This window comes from Vulpes vulpes, chromosome 2, assembly GCF_048418805.1.
Source record: "Vulpes vulpes isolate BD-2025 chromosome 2, VulVul3, whole genome shotgun sequence".
Lineage (NCBI taxonomy): Eukaryota > Metazoa > Chordata > Mammalia > Carnivora > Canidae > Vulpes > Vulpes vulpes.
The window spans coordinates 41,779,611-41,803,081 of NC_132781.1; the positions used below are offsets into that span (position 1 = coordinate 41,779,611).

General features: G+C 49.7%; 1 protein-coding gene across 3 annotated transcripts in view; it reads left to right on the plus strand.

Moving 5' to 3' along the window:
- Positions 1-11,788: 11,788 nt before the first annotated feature.
- The window catches only part of KSR1 (kinase suppressor of ras 1), a 153,962-nt gene continuing 142,279 nt past the window's right edge, over positions 11,789-23,471 (plus strand). For all 3 annotated transcript variants that reach the window (XM_072747777.1, XM_026016296.2, XM_026016295.2), the window contains exon 1: positions 11,789-12,369. In XM_072747777.1, coding sequence (XP_072603878.1) covers positions 12,139-12,369 — 231 coding nt within the window. In that variant the 5' untranslated portion in view covers positions 11,789-12,138. The remainder of the gene's footprint in view (positions 12,370-23,471) is intronic.

Consider the following 23,471-nt stretch of genomic DNA (forward strand, 5'->3'; position numbering starts at 1 on the left):
TATTTATGTTTTCTCACTATCAGATAAGTAAATAACATTTTTATTTTTTTAAAATTTTTTTATTATTATTTTTTTTAAATAACATTTTTAAAAAGTGGTCAGAATAGTGCCTTGAAAGTAGTAAGTGCTCAGTATATGTTACCTAAAAATCTACCCCTTAGCTCTGAGCCTCATAAAGAATCGCTAACCCTGGCCTACTGGTCTTAGCTGTGAGGTGAGGGCATCTAGGGGGAGGGTTGGAGCCTGCCTTGACCAGGTTGTCTGGGCACCTGGCACCTGGAGCTGGTCAAGGCCCATCACAGACCTGGCCACTTTGTGCAATAGGCTTAGTTCCCAAAGAGGAGACCTAGGCATCCTCAGGGACAGGACCTGGCTGAAGACTGTGATTAAGGAAGGTGAGTGTTTCAAGTCCTTGTAATTGACCAAACCGGTCACCAGAACTGTGACCTCGTTTTATGCTCCGGAGCCTGAAAGTCCCCTTGGATGCCCAGACCACGGGGAATAGATGCAGGCTGGCTGCATTTCAGCCTCCGTAGAACAGGGATAATCATAGCAGGTATGTAAATAATTGTAGGAACTAGTATGTCCCAGCAGCCCCCTTCCCTCCTAGGCACTTATCCACTCACCCAGATCACTCTAGTCCCATCCAGAGGAATAAGAATATCAGTCCAAAACAACAGAGTCTTCTCAAATGGTGATATTTCAGGGACACAGTTGTGTTTATGGGTGGCTGTAGGTGGCAAGAGGGAAACTTTCCAAGTCTCTCTTTTGCCTGGGACTAGGTTAGTGCTGCCTCAATTTCTCGTAAAACAAATCCTCCCAGGATATGGAATCCAGCTTGAGAAAGATCTCTATACTAATTAAATCAGTTCACTTGGTTCAATGATGAACCACAAACTTTTGGGAACATGGTGCAATGAGCAAAGATCCCTTCCTTCATGACATTCATGGTCCAGGGCAGGAGGCAGAAAAGGAAACAAAGAGTTGTTTTGTTTTGTTTAAAGATTTTATTTATTTATTCATGAGAGATGAGACACACAGAGAGAGGTAGAGACATAAGCAGAGGGAGAGGCAGGGAGCCCGACGTGGGACTCGATCCCAGGATCCTGGGATCACAACCTGAGCCAAAGGCAGACGCTCAACTGCTAAGCCACCCAGGTGTCCCAGGAAATAAAGAATTTTGAGGCAGGGACAGTCTGGTGATGCTGAGGCCGAGCACAGGACTTTGGCATCTTGGAGGAGGTGAGCGAGGCCAGCTGGGAGGGGAGGGAGGCCTTTTAGGAAGAGGCTGCATCCCGATCTTGAGTCTTGCATTATGAATTGCATTGTCTGTGTAAAAGGTGAGTGGGTGATCTCTAGGCAAAGAGTATTTTGTTTTTTTTTTGTTGTTGTTTTTTTAAAGATTTATTTATTTATTTTATTTTAGACATAGAGAGAGAGAGAGGCAGAGACACAGGAGGAGGGAGAAGCAGGCTCCATGCAGGGAACCTGGCGTGGGACTCGATCCCGGGACTCCAGGATTGCGCCCTGGGCCAAAGGGAGGCGCTAAACCGCTAAACTGCTGAGCCACCCAGGGATCCCCCCCCCACACCCCCCCCCCCCCCCCCCCCGCAAAGAGTATTTTGAAGGTCATTTGGCTTACGATTTGATAGGTCCAGGGGCCTAGGCTACATCTCTGTGAATGTGGGGCTGACCACCCCTACAATCAATTTCTCTGGGTTTAAATCCAAAGAACTGCCAACCACATCCAGAAGATGTGGAGTTCAAGCAAACTAATATAGGTGAAAGGACTGATGAATTTCAAAAACAACGGGACAGTAGAAAAGGCAACACATTGTCATTATCATTAGTTATATTACAGGTGTGGGAAGTATCTCTTGGCATTCAGGTCCTAGGGATTTTTTTTAAAAATTTTGTTTATTTATTCATAAGAGACACACACAGAGAGAGAGAGGCAGAGACACAGGCAGAGGGAGAAGCGGGCTCCATGCAGGGACCCCGAGGCGGGACTCAATCCCAGGCCTCCAGGATCATGCCCTGAGCCAAAGGCAGGCGTCAAACCACTGAGCCACCCAGGGATCCCCAAGTCCTAGGGATTTTTAAACCTGGCATGGGATAGGGGCTGGATTACCTGGAGGCAGACAACACAGCCAGGTACTGGGAAATGAAGAACTTGGCTTCAATAAATTTATCTAGAATTTTTCAATTCGAAAATCTAGAGGGAAAAAAGCCATTTTCATTTGAGCATCCATGCCGATTTTATTTTTTGTGGTCTTGTTTTTATTTTGGCTCCTATTAGTGGGAATGGGCACTCTAATCTTTCAATGCTTTGACCCTGGAAAGGATATTACATTATCTTCAATTTTTAGCCATTTCCCCGCCACCTTTCAAACAACCTGCCAGAAACAGCTGCCAGTCCTTACCTCCCCGGTTCACGTTCGCCGCTCCCTTTTGCAGGCTGTGATCAGTGGGAGGCTTCCGAAATTGGAAAATTGTATCAGAGCTGTGGAAGTGATTGGAACTAATATGGTGTGCTTACAGTGCTAGGCTGAGAGGCTGAGGATTTACATGCGCTGTTCACTTAATCCTCGTGACAGCCCTAGCCAGACAGTTACACAGGAGAACCCAGAGGCTCAGAGAGATAAAGTGACTCGGTTAAGGTCACGTTATGAGTGAGGGTTAGAAATGGAATTTGTTTGTTTACTTTTTAAAAGACTATTTATTTGAGAGAGAGCAGAGGGAGAGAGTGAGTGAGCAAGCACATAGTGGCAAGGAGGGGCAGAGAGAGAGAGAGAAGCAGGCTCTCTGCTGAGCAGGGAGCCTGATGCAAGGCTTGATCCCAGGACCCTGGGATCATGACCTGAACAAAAGGCAGATGCTTAACCCACTGAGCCACTCAGACACGCCTAGAAATGGAATTTAAACCCAAGTCTGGCCTCATTCTATAGTGCTGGTCCTTGACCTGGTCCTTGACCATTCCTCATGCTGCTTCATGCAGGCTAGATCCAGATGGGGCAGAGAGATGATCTCTTTCTGAGTCTTTATGGAACTATGTGACAATAATATGGAGCCTCATCTACTTCCAAATCTGTATTGCCAGATTCTCTGCTCAGGTTATTTTCACATATCTATGTAATATATATGAGTATAAATTTAATAGGAAAAGTAATTGCTTTCAAAGGATCCAATAGGATATTTAAGTGTCTGCCAGGAAATGCAGCCTTGCAAAAGCAAAACAGTGCTCTTAAATTATTGGCTTTATCTTGTTATGTGACATTTGCAAAGTTCCTGCTCACTCATTCAACAACTATTTATTTAGCACCTACGGTGTACCATGCCCTTTTGTAAGTACTAGGGATATAGGAATGGGCATGACTGCTGGATAACAAGTCACTGGATAATAAAGGAAACAAACCCATAAACCAAGCAGGTTGACAAATAGCAATAAGGCCAAGGAAGGAAACAAACATGGCAGTGTGACCCAGCACCAAGGGTGGGAGTGACTGCTCTGGAGAGTGTGGCCAAGGGAAGCCTCTGTGGGGAGGGTGCATGTGAGCTAAGAGCTGAAGGATAAGAAGACACTATGCATCTGGTCAGCCGGAGAGTCGAGAGTCGGCGCAGAAATGACAGTTCTTATAGGTCCTGGACTGTGTTCCGGAGCAAGCGGATGTAGAGGATGAGTGGCTGGAAAGGAAGACCAAGCAATAGCCCTCAGAGAGGTAGGAGGAAACACAGAGGCCTTAGGGGCATGGAAACCAAGAGAACTGTTTTAAGACAGCGATGTGGCCACCGCTTGAGAGGCTGTCTCTCACTTGGGACCATAGACGCCACTGGCAATCTTGAAGTGAATTTCAGGGCAAAGTGTTGTCAGGCTGTATGGTGGACACAAAGCTAGATTAGTAGGTTGGAGAAAGCATGTGAAGTAAAGAAATTGAGCATAGACAATTCTTTCAAGAAGTTTTGCTATAGGAGTTAGCAGAGAAACAGGGCAGGAGCTGGAAGGGAATCGGGGGATAAAAGCAAGGTGTACTGGCTGGTCTCCCATCCAAGATCTGTTCTCTGCCCAGTCGGGCTTGGGAGAGGGATCCTTTGGTACCACCACCTAGACTGTCCTGCTAGAATGTTCTCAAGAGGAGTCAGCCAAGAGAAGGCAAAGGCAGGAGAGCTGAAGGCCAGAAGGAAGGGATAGGGTGTTCCTCCCCTTGCCCTTGCTGCCTGGGGGTCCTGTGCCCTACGCTTGAAGTCCTTCCTTGCTGTCCCCTTCCACATGGTTCCAAGAGCACTGTTTCCTCCCCCAGTCATTCCTGCGCTAGGAGATACCACCCCTACCTGGCGCTGCTTGTCTCTGGGTGTCCCAGCATCATTGTTTGTTCCCTTAACTTTGGAAGTGTCTCCTCTGAGTTCAGTTGAACCATCTGAGTGAAATTTTACTTCCTGCCAGGACCCTAACTGATACAGAGGAGTGCTTTCCCTTCCTCTTCTTTCCTTCTGCCCATCCTTCCTTCTTTCCTACTTCTTTCTTTCTTTCTTTCTTTTTTTCTTTCTTTCTTTCTTTCTTTCTTTCTTTCTTTCTTTCTTTCTTTCTTTCTTTCTTCTTTCTTTCCTTCATGAAGGGGGGATACTAGAACATGTTTGAATGCAAATGAGAATAACAGGGCAGAAAGGGAGAAAATGATGATGCAGAAAAAAAAAGGATTACTTGTAAAAAAAAAAAAAAGGATATTTGTTTACTTGTTGGAGTGGAGGCCTCAAGCCTGCTGGAGAGGATGGGTCCTGAGACACCCCTTCTGGGGTTACAGGAGGAACGCATGATGCACAGGGCAGGAGGGCTGTAGATTAGGTCTGACAGCTTCTAGTTTCTCAATGAAGGGTGAGCCAAGAACATTAGCAGAGGAGTGCAAGGTAATTTGTAGAGATAGAAGAAAGCATGAAATAGCCATCTCTGAGAACAGGAAAATGAACTTTCTAGGAAAGGTTGGTAGGCTTGCCAGGCCTGAGAAGTGCCAATTTGAGGTTTGTGGTCATGAATTTAAAGAGCAACCCGTCAGCAGAGCTGTGTATTTTTCTCCAATATCCTTTGGCTGCTGTGGCACAGGCCTGCGGAACATGGAGGGTTGGGGTTCACCAGGTCCTGGGACTTAGTCAGCCAAAGTTCCTATAGTGGTAAGAGAGGGGCGAGTCCATTGAGGGGGCAAGCTAGGGACAGGCAGTCACAATGGAGCAAGAACTCTATGTGGGGTAAGGAGGGAAGGCAGACCAAGCACAGGGGATAGTGGGTAAAGGTGATCATGGGAACAGATGGAGGGTTTATGAAACACAGAGGTGGGGGGGAAGCTGGGGCCCACAGTGGAAGAGCCAAATCATGGGAGGAATTGGTATGAGAAACCACAGGATGGGGAGCACACCCTGGTGGCTTCAGAAGGGCAAGAATCTGAAGTGGAGGAGGCTAAAGAGAGTGGAGAGAAGAGGGTACCTGCATCACCTCCTGCCTCCCCTGGATGGGTTTCTCTCTGCCAGGTTGCCTTAAAAAGCACAGGTCAACTGGAGTGATTTCAGTTTCAGGCCCTAGAAGGATCTTTCTCAACTTGCTCTTTCTAGCTCCAACTCTAGGATGAGTGGAAATGTATGTGGGGGAGGTGGGAAAGGACAGCAGACAGAAGGCACAGCCTGGACAAGGTCACTGTGACATGACACTCCCCAGTGTGACCCACGATTGTTGAGTAAAGGTGGTCAAGAGCAACTGCTAAGCAGAGCTCCTAAGCTTGTCTATGGCCCCGAGGTTCACGGATATCCTTAAGGGTCCTCACAAACCCCAGGAAGTTGTATCATAATTGTGAGTGTGTATTTTTCTTTCTCATACTCCACCCTGAGGTCAACAGGGACCCCATGGGGTTTGCTAGTTGGCCAGCAACATGGGACAGGCCTCAGGAAGACAACAGAGGTTACTGTGAGCTTTCCTTTCAAAGGAAATTTTTTTTTTTTTTAAAGATTTTTATTTACTTATTCATGAGAGACACAGGGAGAGAGAGAAAGGCAGAAACACAGGCACAGCCTGGAGAAGCAGGCTCCATGTAGGGAGGCTGATGCGCAACTCGATCCTGGGACTCTAGGATCACACCCTGGACCGAAGGCAGGTACTAAACCACTGAGCCACTCAGGGATCCCCTAAAGGAATGTTTTTTTTTTTATAAAGTGATGTATCACTTACTGTTCTGTTCCCAGAGGCTAGCTCAACACTAAACACATCTTGGGGCTCTGTGAATAGTTGGTGAATGAGTAAATGAATGAATGAGCACAGGTAACAGAAAATAGAGTCCATCTCTCCAGGTCTCCAGGGTGACTCGATGCATTTCCTGGATAGTTTGAAGGTAAAATCCATGAAAGCAGATCTTCTTCTTTACTGCCCTAGGTTCTAAGAGGAGCCTGCCACCTGTCAGTTCAGAGATGATGCTGGGGGTGGAGGTGGGTATGGGGCCAGTAGGTGTGGCCACACCTGACTGCAGGGTAAGGGGTCCTATGAAAAGGCCCTGCAGTGTCTTAGGAGGAGCAGAGGCCAAGATGGTCAAAATCATTTCTTTCCTCCTTCCATATTCAACCCATCAGCTTGTCAGGCACCCCATCTATTTCTTCTATATCTTCCTCGTGCACCCTGTGCTTGCTCCTGCTCCTATGACCTCACTTGAGCCACTACAGCAGTTGTAAAAACAGTGCCCCTGCTGTCTCCCCCTGCCTCTCTCACATCCACCCTTCATGTGGTCAGAGAGCTCTTTTATTTTTTTTTTTAAGATTTATTTATTCATGAGAATACACAGAGAGAGAGAGAGAGAGAGAGAGGCAGAGATGCAGGCAGAGGGAGAAGCAGGCTCCATGCAGGGAGCCCAATGTGGGACTCGATCCCTGGTCTTCAGGATCACACCCTGGGCTGAAGGCGGTGCTAAACCACTTGGCCAGGGATACCTGGGTGGTGCAGCGGTTTAGCACTTGCCTTTGGCCCAGGGCGCGATCCTGGAGACCCAGGATCGAATCCCACATCGGGCTCCCGGTGCATGGAGCCTGCTTCTCTCTCTGCCTCTCTCTCTCTGTGTGTGACTATCATAAATAAAAAAAAAAAGGATTAAACCGCTTGGCCACTGGGGCTGCGATGCGGACATCTTGGACCACAGTAGGAGGAACAAAACTTAGAGAAGAATCCAAACTTCCTGTCCAAGTCCTACTTTTTCCAAGTCCTACTTTATCAGGCCCCTTCCCAGCAATCCCCTGTCCTCTCCAGTCCCCTGCTCTTCTCTGCTTGTGCCTTAGCCACACTGGCTTATGTTCTGTTCCCCGAGTGTGCCAAGCTGTTCCTGCCTCAGGGCATTTGCACATGGTGTTCCCATTGCCTGAATGCCCCTTTCCTGGGGCTCTCCTTGGCTCGTTCCTTCTCCTTATTAAGATCTTGGTTCAAGAGCAGTCAGAGAGCACTGCTCTGACTCTTCAGCTAATGAAGCACCTCACATCCTGGGGGCTTGCTCTCAGCTATTAGCTTTTCCCCCTTCATGTTGCTTACCTTTCTTTGAATTTATTCTGGTGATATCTTTGTTGACTTGTGAACTTCTTGTCTCCCCTCTCAGGTTTGTTGCACGGGAATAAGGACTTGGTTTCCTGCACTTGGCCTATCCCAGAGCCCGGCACGTGGCACGTGCCTGTCTCGTGTCTGCTGGGTCTCGGCACCAACTTGCCCACGCGGCTGCTGTGGTGTTGAGATGGATGTGGGGTTTTGTAAGCTTCCAGCACATCGTGTGCTGGTAATGCAGGTGGCTAGGGCAGAGGGTAGGGGGAAAGGAAGGAGCGAACTCTCTGGACCGAGGATGCCACAGGAAAAGTCTCAAGAGCCTGGAGACAAAGTTGAACCTAAGAGTCACCATGGAATAGATGAAATCATCAGACTGGGAGAGACTCGCTCTGGAGGGTGGGAAAGGAATTAACATTAGTTAACTAAGTTAACTAAGGCTCTTGGAACAGTACTGCACATAGAAAGTACTTAACCAGGGACACCTGGGTGGCTCAGCAGTTGAGCAGCTGCCTTTGGCCCAGGGCCTGATCCTGGAGTCCTGGGATCAAGTCCCACATCGGGCTCCCTGCATGGAGCCTGCTTCTCCCTCTGCCTGTGTCTCTGCCTCTCTCTCTCTCTGTGTCTCTCATGAATAAATGCGCAAAATCTTTTTTTTTTTTTTTTTTAATTTTTATTTATTTATGATAGTCACAGAGAGAGAGAGAGAGAGGCAGAGACACAGGCGGAGGGAGAAGCAGGCTCCATGCACCGGGAGCCCGACGTGGGATTCGATCCCGGGTCTCCAGGATCGCGCCCTGGGCCAAAGGCAGGCGCCAAACCACTGCGCCACCCAGGGATCCCTAAATGCGCAAAATCTTTTAGAAAAAAAGAAAGTACTTAACCAATACATAAAAAAAAGTGTGTTGAACCCTCTGTAATGGTTGCTTTGTAGAATTCCCTCTCTCTTCATCCTCACAACACATGACCTCCATCATTGCAAATGAGGAGAAGGTCTCTGAGATTAGAGCCGGCTTGCCCAGGGTCAGCCAGCCGTTGGAGCCAGAACTGAGAACCCCACTCCCTGAAACAGCTCCAGAGAAGGTTGTCCATCCCACACTCCCTGTTCCTCTCCCTGCTTCCTCCTGTGCCCTAATACCTACTACCAGCTGTGATACTGTGCCTGCCATTTATTTCTTTATTGTCTGTTTTATCTCACCAGAATATAAATTCCCGGAGGGTAAGGATTTTTGTTTTGTTCACTACTGTTTCCTTGAGCCTAGAGTAGGGCCTGCCACGCAAGTAAACACTTGATGAGTACTTACTGAATGTTTAAAGGGATGAATGGAGGGATTATTTTTAAAGCCTTGCTTTCTGCATCTCTAAGAGGCAGTCCTGTAAAAGCACAGCTGACAGGACACCCAAACCCGTTGGAGAAGGGCGTCAGTGCCTCCAAGATGGAGTGGGTAGGAAAGCTGTGGCTGATTGCTTTCAACACATCGGAAGGAAGACCGTGTCCCCAGAAGAGGGACCGGCCTCATGAAGCCTGGCAGAGCAGCCAGGGAGCTGGGGTCTGTCTCTCCAGCCCTGACACCACTGCCAGGCTGGCAGTTACTCTTCTCAGGAGATGGCTTCCTACATAAAGTGGCCCTGGGGGGGGGGGGAGGGGAAATGTGTCAACCAGGCCCCAGTGGCAATTACAGCTTATGTAAATGCATAAATAGGCACTTATCAGGAAACCTCTTGTGAATTGAGTTACAGTAAGTCAGTCGCTCAAGCCAGGCAGTTTTGGCTGCTGAGCAGAGATTCTTGACCAGCCAGGACATTAGTATGGGTGGCCCATGGAGAGCGTTCTCTGGGCCCCCTGACCTTCCTCTGCACCAATGCTTCTCAAAGCTCAGGCTCCCAGAACTACAGCAGCATCATCACCTGAAGACTTGTTAAAAATGCAAATAGGGGCACCTGGGTGGCTCAGTGGTTGAGCACCTGTCTTTGGCTCAGATCGCAATCCTGGGGTACCGGGATGGAGTCCCCTGTGGGGAGCCTGCTTTCCCTCTGCCTATGTCTCTGCCTCTCTCAGTGTGTCTCTCATGAATAAATAAACATAATCTTAAAAAAAAAAAAAAGAAAGAAATGCAAATTATCCAGCCCGGCATCTTCTAGCCACTGAATCAGAAACCCTGAGGGTGGGGTCCATCACCAACCCCTCCAGGCAGTTTTGATTCACAGTTTGAGAACACTGGTTTCTCTTTTAAAGGACAGTTACTACTCTCCTGCAAGGACTGTGGGCTGGGCTAAGCTAATAATCATTGGTGGGGGCTTCATAGGTATGGTACAGGGAGTCCTGTTTTAAGTGAGGAGTGGGAAGGGTAAAGAGTTAGGAAGGAAGCCTCTTGTGTTTCAGAAAATCTTCAGAGGAGGGGTTAGTTTGCAAAAGCACATCTTAAAGTTACCATCATTTTGTATTTTAGTTTTGAAATGTCAAGTGACATTAAAGGAAGGTTTAAGATAAACTGCCACTCAGTACTATGTATAGAGTTCAGGTAGGAATATAATGCTTGGACCCTAACTCCTGTTCCATTCTCATGCTTCAAAAAAGAGGAGACAGAGAGACAGACACACAGAGAAAGTGCCCAGGCCTGGGCTGGTCTGAAAGATAGGAGAAACTCAGCAGAGGTTGTGCCTGAAGAATTCCTGAACTGGGTTGCACAATTTTATGGAGCTCCTGCTGTGGGCCATGTGCTGTACTTGGCTCAGTGAAGAGGATACAAAGATAAATTAGCCGGCCACTCTGCAGCCAAGGCACTTACAAGAGAAAATTCAGAGTATTTCTTCTGGTTAGCAGATGTTGGAAGAATGGAATTGTGTGCTTTTGATTAGAGTCTTGGCTTTTCAGTTTAGCCAAGTAATAGGGCACATGTGAACTGGCAGGAGGTGGTGTGGGGGATGAGTGGGGAGAGTGTTGCAGCTTGAATGTTGAGTTAAATGGCATAGACAGGCTCCCACACCCAGGCCATGGTGTGTAAAGGTGTCCACAGCAGGGGTCTGGAGTCATGCATGGTTAGGAGATCTGAGATTGGCTTGTAACAATTACCAGCATTTATACAGTGACTACTCACTGTCAGGAGTCAATTTAGGTCCATACATTAACTCATTCTTTTTTTTTTTTTTTTAAGATTTTTATCTATTTATTCATGAGAGACACACACAGAGAGGCAGAGACACAGACAGAGGGAGAAGCAGGCTCCCTGTGGGGAGCCCAATGCAGGACTCCATCCCAGGACTCTGGGATCATGCCCTGAGCCAGAGGCAGGTGCTCAACCACTGATACATCCAGGTGCCCCTAACTCATTATTTTATTTTGTTTATTTTATTTATTCATTCATGAGAGACACACGGAGAGAAGCAGAGACATAGGCAGTGGGAGAAACAGGCTTCCTACTGGGGTCCCGACGCCTGACTCCATCCCCTCTGCCCCTCCTGGGATCAGGCCCTGAGCTTAAGGCAAATGCTCAATCACTGAGCCACCCAGGTGTCCCGCCCCTAACTCATTCTTTTTATGAACCCTATGAGATAGGTACTGCTATCACCTCATTTTTACTGATGCGGAAACTCAAGACACTCAGAGGTGAGCTAACTTTGCCCAAGTCACACAGCTAAGTAGAGTGTGAATTTGAACCCAGGCTGTCTTGCTCTAGAGCACTCCAAGCCCATGACAGATCCATGTGCCACCCCAAGTGTCTGGACCGGCCTGCTGGCTTGGGGTGGCGGAGGGATGGGATACTTCTTTGGGTGGGCGAATAGGCTCCTGAAGAAAGCCCTGACGTCTTTCTCCAGGCCTGAGCATTCCCTTTGGCGTAGACAATCGAGAGGCTCTTCGAGCCAGCGAGAGGACAAGTACTTTAGGCCCCTTCCCACTAGATGGCGGCCCCTAAACCCACATAGAAATTCTGGAACCTCCGCTATCCCCATCTTCCAGGGTTCAGCGGCGGCTGCAGAATTGCAGGAAGCGCGCCCTCCCCCCATGCAGGGCTCACGGGCCCCTGCCCCGCCCCATCCGGGGGTCGTGGGAAGCCCCCAGGCGGGAGGCGGGCGTGGGGCGCGGGGCGTGGGGCGTGGGGGGAGGGCGGGGAGACGAGGCTCCCGGGCTCCGCGCGCGCGGGGGAGGAGCTGGCGCGCAGCAGCCACTCCCGGGGCGCAGAGGCGGGGCGGTCTCGCGCAGCCGGAGCCCGCCGCCGAGGGGGAAGGCCTGGGCCGCGGGGCGCCGGGCTTAGGGCGCCGGGCGCGGGCAGGGGTCCCGAGGGCGCGGGTCGGGCGGCAGGTGCGGGGCGCGGACTACAAATCCCGGCATGCCCAGCCACCCTGACCCGGCCCCCGCTGCCACTTAAAAGCTTCGCGAGCCGCAGCCGTCGGGTCGCCGCGGCTTTCGCTTTGCCGCCGCGGCTGGGCGGGCGGAGCAGCGGGCTCGGCGGCCGGTCGTCGCAGCGTGCGAGCTCCGGCGGCGCCGAGGGGCGCTCCTCGTCCGGCCTCCCCGCGCGCGGACTCCCTCCCGAGGCGCCCGCGCCCCCGGGCCCCCCGCCTCGCTCACCCCGCGGCCCCGATGCCGAGGCATGGATAGAGCGGCGCCGCGCGCGGTGGCGATGGGGGAGAAGAAGGAGGGCCGCGGCGGGGGGGACGTGGCGGCCGCGGACGGGGGCCCCGGGGCCGCGGCCGGCCGGGCGCTGCAGCAGTGCGGGCAGCTCCAGAAGCTCATCGACATCTCCATCGGCAGCCTGCGCGGGCTGCGCACCAAGTGCGCGGTGTCCAACGACCTCACCCAGCAGGAGATCCGGACCCTGGAGGTAAGGGGGCCGCGCGCCCGGGAAGCGGCCCCCGGCACCTCCCTCCCTCCTGCCCCAGGGCACTGCTGCCCCGCGGCGGGCGTCCTGGAGCTCGGGTCGCCCCTCCGAGGCTTCCTCTCCTTGCTCGGCGCGCGGATGCGGCGGCCTGGGAGCCCCGGAGCGGCCCCTCACCTTGGGCAGGACTTGGGGGGAGGGGCGGAGTGGGAGCTGGGGTGGAGGCTGGAGGAGCCGGGGGGCGGGGGGGGCTGCGCTCGGGCACCCGCTGCCCCCCCACCTCTGCCCCCACCCCGTTTCCATTTTGCGGGGCTGCAGGACTCATTCTCCCACTGAGTCACACGCTGGACTTTTCCCGCTGTGACTGACGAGCAGCCGTGGGCCGGGGTGACGAGGCGTGGGGGGTCCCCCTGAGGTGTGACCACAGGCCCGCCATTCTCTCTCTTTCTTTCTCTCTCTCTCTCTCTCTGTCTTCCCCTCACGCCCCAGGCTCCGGCTTGTTCCTTCCTTTCCTCTCCTACAGGATTTTTTTCTGCCGCTTTTCAAAACGTGTTTGCTGAAACTGCATTTTACTGTTCAGGCATTTGGTGCTTTGCTTTCGCACAGCATTTCACCGCTCAAAATATAATTACCCGCCGACTCCCCCACCCCTCAAACGTTGGATTTGGGTTTAGGGAGGGTTGTGCTGGGGGACAACGCCTTTGGTGCGAAGAGGACCCCTTAAATATAAGGGGTTCTGGAGGAGCCGGTCTTCAGCGTAAAGAAGAAATAAGATATGCAGGCCCTCCTCCCTCAAATTATAGCCGGGGAAGTGCAGTATTAAAAGGATTTGGAAGAACCAGTCAAAAGGGTGGTTGGGTTCTCAGAATGGGGGAGCCTCCCCCTCCCCCATACACAATAGAGGAAAACTAGTGCATTCCCAACTAGCTTTTGTCGTCCGGAGACTCGGAGGGCTGCGAAATGCCAGGCACCACTTAATTGCTGCCCCATCTTGCAGAAGTGGCTTCTTTCCGCCTTGCATTAGCTCATCTGGCCTTCTGCAGATTTGGGGATGTTTTGTTTTATTAGAACCTTAATTTCTCAACCTAACTGACCCCTCAGCCCCCAACCCCTTATTGCTGATTGCCTCTGGCGGCTGTCATAGGGCCTGCCAAAGATTTGAGCACACCAGAAAGAAGCCTGAATCCCTGTTTGATCCAAAATGCTTTGGGAGGGGAGGGTGATTTCTCTCCTGCAGTTCTGTTGTCTTAAATGATTTTTTAAAAAGATTTTATTTATTTATTTATTTATTTATTTATTTATTTATTTATTTATTTATTTATGAGAGACACACAGAGAGAGGCAGAGACACAGGCAGAGGGAGAAGCAAGCTCCATGCAGGGAGTCCAATGCGGGACTCATCCTGGACCTTCAGGATCACGACCTGAGCCAAAGGCAGATGCTCAACTGCTTGAGCCACCCAGGTGTCCAGTTCAGTTTTCTTAAAAGCTATAGAACCAGGGACATTGGAAGCATCTAGTCAGTGCTGGCTATTATTCTTTTTGTTCCAGTTGCTATAGCAGAATGACCAGGACTTTGCTTAAAAAACAAACCAACCGACAACCCCCCCCCCCAGCTGTCCCTTCTTGCGGGCATGCTGCTGTTTTCCAAGTGGTGAGAGAAACTGGTTTCTTGAACACAGCCGAATGTGTTTGCCCAGCAAAGTTCAGTTTTTAAACTGACACAATAGGGGGCCTGTGTGGCTTAGTTGTGGGAGGAGGGATCATCGTCCAGCAGCATGTGTCTTGTTGGACTGCTGTGTTACTGAGATGAAAGTTCTCTGTGTTGGCCTCTCTCGGATTGTCCCCATGTTGCTCAGAAGAGCTCCTGGTTCACAGAGTGGATAAAGGAGAACCATTTACTGTTCGTTCCCTGAAAAGGATGCTTTGCCCACAAGGTACCCTGACTTGCAAAGTCCTTAATCTTGACAAAGGCATGGCATCATGACACCTCAAAGCATCCCGCTCTTTAGTTCTCTGAGCTGTGTTTTTCAGTAGCCTCCCTCCTGAGTGTTTATTGGCAGCCGGAAACCCATCCAAAGGCCCGAAGGGGAAATATCTTGCTCTGTCTCCATTGTGATGTAGATTTGGGTCCATACCACAGAAAAGGCAGGACCTAGTTTGTTTTTGGGGATGGGAATTTAGACCTCAGGAACTGGTTCCCTAGGGCTGCCTTCAGCCTGTTTAAATGAAGCTCTTAGAGCGGTGGAGGCCTCAGCCTCCCGGCCTGAACAGGGAAGTTGGAGTGGATTTCCTCAGGCTCTTGTCGCTCTCAATTCTGTGGTTTAGTGAAGGGGTTTATTCAGTTGGGTTGAATCAAACGTTTGTTACACTTGCCCCTGTTTTAAAAGCGTTCTAGGGATCCCTGGGTGGCGCAGTGGTGGGATCCCTGGGTGGCGCAGTGGTGGGATCCCTGGGTGGCGCAGTGGTTTAGCACCTGCCTTTGGCCCAGGGCGCGATCCTGGAGACCCGGGATCGAATCCCATGTCGGGCTCCCGGTGCATGGAGCCTGCTTCTCCCTCTGCCTGTGTCTCTGCCTCTCTCTCTCTCTCTCTGTGACTATCATAAATAAATAAAAAAAAAAATTAAAAAAAAAATTAAAAAAAAAAAAAGCGTTCTAAAACCCGGATTTACCAAACTGATAAAATAGGGGGGAAGTGTATTAGTCAAAGAATTCTGCTGATAGGGACAGTGTGGCGGACAGCTTTGAATTCAGGTTTGAGAGTCTGTGTGACCTTGAGCAAGGTCCATGATTTCTGAGCCTTTAGCTTTCCCATCTGTAAAGTGGGGATGAGACCACATAAACCTGCAGTGTTGTATCTGTAAGTCCATGTCTTACTACCAAGATATTTTACCTATAAATTTCCCTTAGTGAGGGTCCAGTGGCCTTCATGACACAGGCCTTCCCCCTCAGGGGAAGGTACTCCTATAGAGCTGGCTCTTGTTTCCTGAAGGTGGGTGACACAGGCCTGGAGATAATCCCACCAGCACGTAGTGAGGTGGGCAGGGCAGTGGCGATGTCCACTCTGGCTTTCTTTTCTCTTCTGCAGGCTCCTTTCCCATCGTATTCCAGGCCAGGGCCCCCAGAGACTATGCTTGCAACATTGGATTCCTGGCTTTTGAAGAAAGGGGCTGACCAGAAGGCTTTGGCTTATACAACTGCGCCAGACTTCTCCCAGAATGTTAGGAACCCCAGCCCACTCTAGCCTTTGTTCAATAGGCATTCGCTGGGAGAAACAGCATGTGGGATGCCCTGGAAGTCTCTGACCTGGGTGCTGCTGCTGGTGGTGGCCGAGATTGCAGGGTAGGATGATGTGTGGGGGTGAGCGTGTCCAGCTGCCCTGTGAAGATTTCGTTTGGGTTCAGAAGAGTAGAAGGAGAGGGATTTAATGTGTGCCTCCTACCTGACAGCCAGGGTGCTGGACCCCTCTCAGTCTCCTGATATTTTCTGGAAATCCACCCACTTTTACCACACAATTTTTTCTCTCTAGATGAGGAGGGAAGGAGTAAAAATCTGAACTCAGAGTCTGCATTTGTAAACAAAGTTGTGAGGCTACTTTCTACTAGCGGAAGCTGGTGCCCTGCCTCCATCAGACCCTCCTTGGGGGTCTGGGAACTCTATTGAGGCAGGATAGAATGTTCTTATTCCCAGATGTGCTCACACAGGGATACCTGGCTGACCTCGCAGCTGGGCCTAGAGCCCCATGTCAGTGCATTCCCTCATGTGTTCTTGCTTTGTGGGCCAAATCTGTGCTAGGCTCTGGGGAGACAGCAGTGCCTCATGAAGATTCATGTTTAGTGGTATTGTAACTTTGCCCTTTTCTGCCAGCCTGCTAGTACTTTCCAGAACAGGCCAAGGCATGCCAAATCTCCCCACCTTGTGCTCTTATAGAGAGAAATCCCTCCTATGGAAGTGACTTGGAGAAAGGAGTCCCCAAAGGACCTTGCCCAGGGGTCTTGCTGGGAGGGTGACATTGAGGTAGGTCCAGTCTGCACTTTGGCCACTTCTGTGAGGAGTTTCCCTGGAGCCAGGAAGCACCTGGGGCAGGCCCTGCTGCTACTTGGAAGGTCAATGGGGCTTGCCTTTCACCCAGCTTGATTGCAATACAGGTCAGAACCCTGCTGCATGGAGTACCCAAGCTCTCCCCATGATGCCCTGCCCCACCCCAAGAGAGGAGAGGAGTGGCACTGGAAAGGAGACAGGTGCCATTTGTCCTCAGAGATCAGGCCCTTTGGGCTTGCATGAACATCTGTTCACTGGACAAACCTGTTATTACTGGTTTGCCTGCTGCTAGCTGCAGCCACCCTGGCAAAGATTCTGAGGTAGGTAGGATGTTTTCCTGGTCTTTGGGGGACACTTTGAATCTAATGGGGAGCCAGGCAGGTGAACTGTAGTGACTCCAGTAACATGGCTTGCTGAGTGCTTAGGAATCGGGAATATGATTGAATGGTTGGCGAGTCTAGCCTTTTGTTTCTGTGGGAAATATTCCCAGAGTCTCAGTATCCCAAATTGCGTCCCTGGCAGGGCTGTGACTGAAAGCTGGTTTCCTTTCCCTACCAGCCATGGCTCCAGAATGGGGCCTTTCTCTTCTTGTGTTCCATTTCCAGAGTTTCAACCTCCTGCTGGGAGTTTGGACCCTGGCTGTCCCTGAGCGGATGCAGAGATGGGGCAGTGTCCCCTTTGGTGTCTACTTTTGCCTTGGCAGCTTTTTCCCTGGTGGAACTTGTCACTAGCATGCCTGGGTGGTGACCTGGAAAGGGTCCTGGAGTTTCTTGAGGCTGAGGAGGGCTGGGTGGTGCTGGAGGAAGGCCTCACCACATCTGCAGCCCAAGTTTGAGTGAGTGCCAGGAGGCTGTTGATTTGCTGCCTGGGGATGATAATGGGAATGCCTCCTTCCCTGGGGTGATATGGGGGGAGGGGGAGTTGCATTCCCTACTACAAGTATTCTGAACCTGCCTGCTGGCTGTGGTCTGGAGAGGGTCGGTAGAGGTGGCAGAGGTGCCAGAGGTGCGCTGGTCCTTGGTAGCAGTGTCTGCAGTGGTGGGGGATGTAGCAAACCCTGTGACCAAATCTCTCTAAGCTGTGTTTTTAAAAAAGGGTACGTCTTTTGGGGCCCCCTGAGTGGGTCAGTCAGTTAACCGTTAGCCTTCAGCTCAGGTCATGATCCGGTGGTCCTGGGATTGAGCCCTGCATGGAGTTCTCTGCTTAGCAGGGCGTCTGCTTCTCTCTTTCCCTCCGACCTTCCTGCTCCTGCTCTCACTCTCTCTCAAGTGAATTAAAAAAACAAGTGTTGTAAAGAAAAAAAGTATATGTCTTTTCAGAATAGGTGGATTAGAATCTTCTCTCACATTATGTTGAAAGAAAAAGCTGTGTAGGTGCTTTTGGGGTTATGGGAATGGCCTTCCAGTACAGTGAGAGTGGACAGGGAACAGAAACATTCTTATTCAGCTGTTCTGGGTGGAGCGCTTTGCTAGGCCCTTGGCATATATTGCCTTAGGAGTCTTTATTCTCATGTGGCAAATGAAGACTTTGTGGCTCAGAGGGATTAGGAGACTGAGTGAATAGGTGACAAAACCTCATTGGCTGGTCTTCAGAACCTTCATTCTGAACTTTGCAACTACATGGTGGGGATGCTGATCAGGATCATGGCTGCTGAGGCCCAGGAAGTGGCTTGTAACGGAAAGGGCAGCCTAGGGGTGTATGTTTGGTTGCTCAGATGACTGGGCCTTCTGGTGGCGACCCCAGGCCATGCAGCCTCTGAGCTGGGCTCGGGGCTGCTTCCTTAAAGTGCAGCGTGTCACATCCTCAAAGACAGGTCTGAGATGCAACAAGCATTGTGTTGGTGTCACTCTGAGAAACAAGAAGCTGCCTAGAGATCAGCTTGCTCATAATTTTTTTAATGGATACCTGCCTTATTATTTCTGAATAATCCCTCTGATAAATATTCTTTAGCTTTGTACTTTAGAAAAAATATTTTAGAAATACACATAATGATCCATGTTCAATGTAAAAAAGAAAATACAGATGAACAAAAGAAAAAAAAACACCTATCATGCCATTTCTCAGATCTGGTTAAATTTTTTTTAAATTACATTAAATTATTTATGAGAGACACAGAGAGAGAGGCAGAGACATAGGTAGAGGGAGAAGCAGGCTCCCTATGGGGAGCCCAATGCTGGACTCGATCCCAGGACCTGGGGATCGTGACCTGAGCCAAAGGCAGATAGCCACTGAGCCGCACAGGCGCCCTTGATCTGGTTAATTCTTACTCACATTTTGCTGTATATTCTTCCAGTGTTTTTATCCTCTGCATTTGCATATGGATGTACACATACACATTTGCAGAGCATACCATGTGCTTTGCTTTGTAATACAGTGTCTTCTGTCTACATTAATGCATATAGATATGCATCATCATTGTTGGTGGCTGCGTTGTATGGTCATACCATAAATTCACCGAGCCAGTCCTCCTAGTGTTGGCCATTCAGGCCGTTTTCTTTTTTTAATTTTTATTTATTTATGATAGTCACACACAGAGAGAGAGAGAGGCAGAAACACAGGCAGAGGGAGAAGTAGGCTCCATGCACCGGGAGCCCGACGTGGGATTCGATCCCCGGTCTCCAGGATCGCGCCCTGGGCCAAAGGCAGGCGCCAAACCGCTGCGCCACCCAGGGATCCCATTCAGGCTGTTTTCAAGTCTTGTTATTGTAAATCCTGCTGCAGAGAGTCTCTTCCTAGAAGTAGAATTTGCTGATTCAAAGTATAAGGAACACAATGCAATTCTATTTTTTAAAAAATGTTTAAAGTTTAATTTTTTTTATTTTTATAAAAGATTTTATTTATTTATTCATGAGAGACACACAGGGAGAGAGAGGCAGAGACATAGGCAGAGGGAGAAGCAGGCCCCATGCAGGGAGCCCGATACAGGACTCAATAGCGGGACTCAATCCCGGGACTCCAGGATCACGCTGAAGGCAGGCGCTAAACCACTGAGCCACCCAGGGATCCCCCCACAGTGCAATTCTGATCCTATTCTTTAAAATCTTTAGGGTGTAATATATGTCCCCTTTCCCGACATGAATGCCAGGATTTACAAAATGGTAGCCTTTATGTATGTACCCCTTTGCCACTGCATTTGTATCCACCCTGAGGTTGAGTACTGTAAACAGGAGACAGGATAGATGTGGTCCCTCAGGCTCTACTGGGTTATGTGTTGGGAATTATGGATTCTCGTTTCGCAGCTACCGAGGCTGAGGTTCTGGGGTCAAGGATTGTGGGTTCCAGTTTTGTGATTGGCTGCAGCAAACTTGGGAGGGGCCTTGGGCTGACCGACTAGAAGAGGGAACTTCCCTTGATACAAGGGCAATTAGGTCTTCTGTGTCCAGGGGCTGGGTGCGTATGGGCAGGGGACAGCCAGGCGGTGAGGTGAGGTTTTATCCCTTGGAGCTCATGGAAGGCCCCTCACTGAACTGGAGCCTTGTCTTCCTCACCAACCACAAATTTTGATCAGAGAACTATTTGAGGTATCTTGGCAAGAGGGTTTCAAAGGATCTTGGGCTTTCCGTCTGTCTAGCCCTGGCGTCTTGCAGGTGAGGAAGGAGACTGAAGGCCTGAGTGGGGCGTGAGTCTACAGGAGTCCCTATTAGAGAATTACTTATCCAAAGGTAGAGGAGGGACCAGGCACTGAGCTGGGATTCAGACCCAAGGGGCCTGGGAGTGAGATCCTTAAACCATCTAGAACTGGGCCCCTGGGTGGCTCAGTTGGTTAAGCATTTGCCTTCGGCTCAGGTCATGATCGAGTCCTGTTTTGGGCTCTCCACTCAATGGGGAATCTGCTTCTCCCTCTCCCTGTATCCTCTGCCCCCATTGTGCTCTCTCCTCTTTCTCTCAAATGAATACATAGAATCTTAAAACAAACCACCTACGCTGATGGCTGTAGCCTGCTTTCTCACCCTCCTGTGCTACTGGGGTCCTCCGCCTCTAGGAGTTTCCTGCAAGAGTGAGCAAATGGGTTTGCCTTCCTGGCCCCATCTCAGTGCCTTGGGGACCCTGGGCAGTGGATAGATTCTTGGGGAACAGCTTGGGGTCTCTGTGGGTGGGACGTTTTTTGAAAACTGGTCTAGCCAGTGGGATGGCTCAGTCAGGATGGGCTATATCTGTCTTTGAACCTATGTACTTTCCAGGGTTTCTCATCCTTCCACTGAAAGATCCCCTGAGACTTGGGTGGGTGAACTTTTACTCCTGTAGGGCCTGATGTCTGTCTGAAATTTGTGCAGATTTTGCATTATATTCCATGATACATTATTGATTTTAATGTCATGGTAACATTATATATCATTTACTAAGACTTCTAGAAGATACAACCTTTTAATCCAGTGTCTTTCTGTCCATCTTGGCTTTCTGCCCTGTCAGAGAACCCAGGTAGAGATGCAGAGGGGTATGCTGGGGACAGATGCTGGGATCAGAAATGCTTTGTCACTTTTTCCTAGGCATAACTGTTTCTCATCTGCACTGAAAAAGCCTCAATTCAAGCTGCGGCTGCATATAAAACCTATATGTTTATATGCATCTGTACTTCTCTGCCGTTCTGGCCTTGGTGGGCAGCAGTGTGTTTTAACTGGGCAAATTGCCTTTCAAAATAATGGAGCTGAAGTATCCTGTTTGCTTGCTGTTTTTCTCCCCGCTTTCATTTTTCCACCCACAGAATAATTGCAAGAATGAATTAAGACGTGTTTAAAATTAAAAAAAAAAAAAGAGAGAGCGGGAAAGACCCATACTCCAGTCCATGGAATAGACCAGCCATGGTTAGGAAAAATAACTTTTTGTGCAGAACAAACTACAGACTCCAATCTGTAACTTGAATCATGTGAGAGTTTTGTTTTTCTCTTGAGATACGCTGCTTATAGAGTGCTGGGGTTTCCTTCAGCATGTTGCCTGGAGGTTTTGAGTCCCAGTTTAGTCAGTTAGTTTGGGTTTGATTTGGGCATGGATAAGCAGGACTAGCTTTATTCCTGGTGCATTCAGAGTTTTGCTGGCTGGGACTTGAGTGTTCTCTGCCATTGGACAGTATTCTGAGCCCCCTCCCCCGAGTCTGGGGCTCTTGAAAGGGCTTAATGCAGCTTTTCCCATACAGTATCTGTGAAAGAGGCCTCCTTGTGGTTGAGAATGCACCATATCAGCCCACTCCCTCCTGGAGATTCCTGAAGATGGTTGGTGTTTTATAGGCTCTGAGAAGTTATGCAGCAAGTGTTCCCAAACTTATTTTATTACTTAAATATTTTATTTATTTCTTTGAGAGAGAACACATGTGTGTACATGCACATGCAGTGGGGAGGCACAAAGGGAGAGGGAGAAGCATACTCCCCACTGAGCAGGGAGCCTGACATGGGACTCAATCCCAGGACCCCGGGATCATGACCTGAGCTGAAGGCAGACACTTAACTGACTGAGCCATCCAGGTGACCCCAAAACTTATTATTTATCCAGGGATCTGTATTCCACTGAACATAATTGGGGAAATACTTCCTTAAGCCAAGAAATTGTAGGCTTATAGTTAATTAGCTAAGCTTTGTTTTTATGATGCTGGGGTCCCATTTGAGATTCCAGTTTAAATCAGGTGGTTTACGGAGAGGTTAGGGACTCCATAGACTTGCCAAGCTGTGTGAGGTTGCCTTATCGAGGGAGGTTCTTTACATAGGGAAGCACAGTGTGTTGTGGGCATCACATGAGCACTTAGAGATATATTTTTTTAAGACGTATTTCACTTAATTCTTCCAACTGGGTGACGAAAACAGTTCACTGGAATCCTCACTCTTGCTCTCCCTGTGTCCGTGTCCCGTCCCCCCCCCCCCCCCCCATGCTGGTTAGCCTGGTGTCGAGGGCACACTCACTCTGGGCCTCCCAGAAACCTGGAGACCCTGCTAGCTGGTGGGCAGAAAACTATCCCAGAGAAATGCAGATGGCTGTGGGTGTGTTTGAGCCTGGGGCTGTTGAGGGCAGGGGAAGGGCTGGGCTGCAGACGAGGAATGCTTTTTAAAACAAAAAAGGAAATGCTGGCCTAGAATGGGAAGGAAAGGAAGCTGCTGGCTTTTTGAAAGGAGGAGCTCTCTCCAGCCCTTTGGCTGATGGGGGGCCTGGGGCTGCTCTAGAGGTGCTGGGTGTGCTGCCTGAGGTCTCAGAAGTAGCTGGCCTGTTTCACCCTTTTTTGTTTTCTTCAGATTACTGATCAAATGGATGCAGTTTCCTAAATGACTATCTATGTTACAAAATGGATCTATCATCATAGGCAACTTTTAGTGCAAGCTTACTCCATGCCACACCCCCCTGTTAGGAGTTACATGTGCCATTTACGCCCCCCAGCAGCCTTGTCAGGAAGGTCTTTTGGTTATCCCCATTTTACAGAGGAAGAAACTGAGGTATAGAGAGTTTAAGTGACTTGCCCAGAGACACACAGCTAAGGAGAGACCAAACAGTGAATTAAACACGGACATTTTTTTTTTTAAGGTTAATTTATTTATTTATGATAGACAGAGAGAGAGGCAGAGACACAGGCAGAGGGAGAAGCAGGCTCCATGCTGGGAGCCCGATGCGGGACTCAATTCCGGGACTCCAGGATCACGCCCTGGGCCAAAGGCAGGCGCCAAACTGCTGAGCCACCCAGGGATCCCCAAACACGGACATTCTTAATTACCTGCTTATACTGCCTGCCTTGCATCTGCAAACTCCTCTCCCTTTGTCCTGAAAAATCTCTTGGCATAGAATAATTTGTGTAGACCCTGGTGGTCTTTTTCTGGGATCTAGAGGGCAGCTGCAAAGCCTGGGCTGGGCCCTGCTGATTTTTAGATGAAATGCCTGGGTTGGGAGTTTTCATTTTTTGAAAGCTCTCTTAATGGGGATGCCTGGGTGGCTCAGTGGTTGAGTGTCTGCCTTTGGCTGCAGTGTAAATCAAGCTCCCACAGCAGGGAGCCTGCTTCTCCCACTGCCTGTGTCTCTGCCTCTCTCTCTCTCTGTCTCTCGTGAATAAGTAAATAAAATCTTTTAAAATAAAAAAAAGAAAGAAAGCTCTCTTA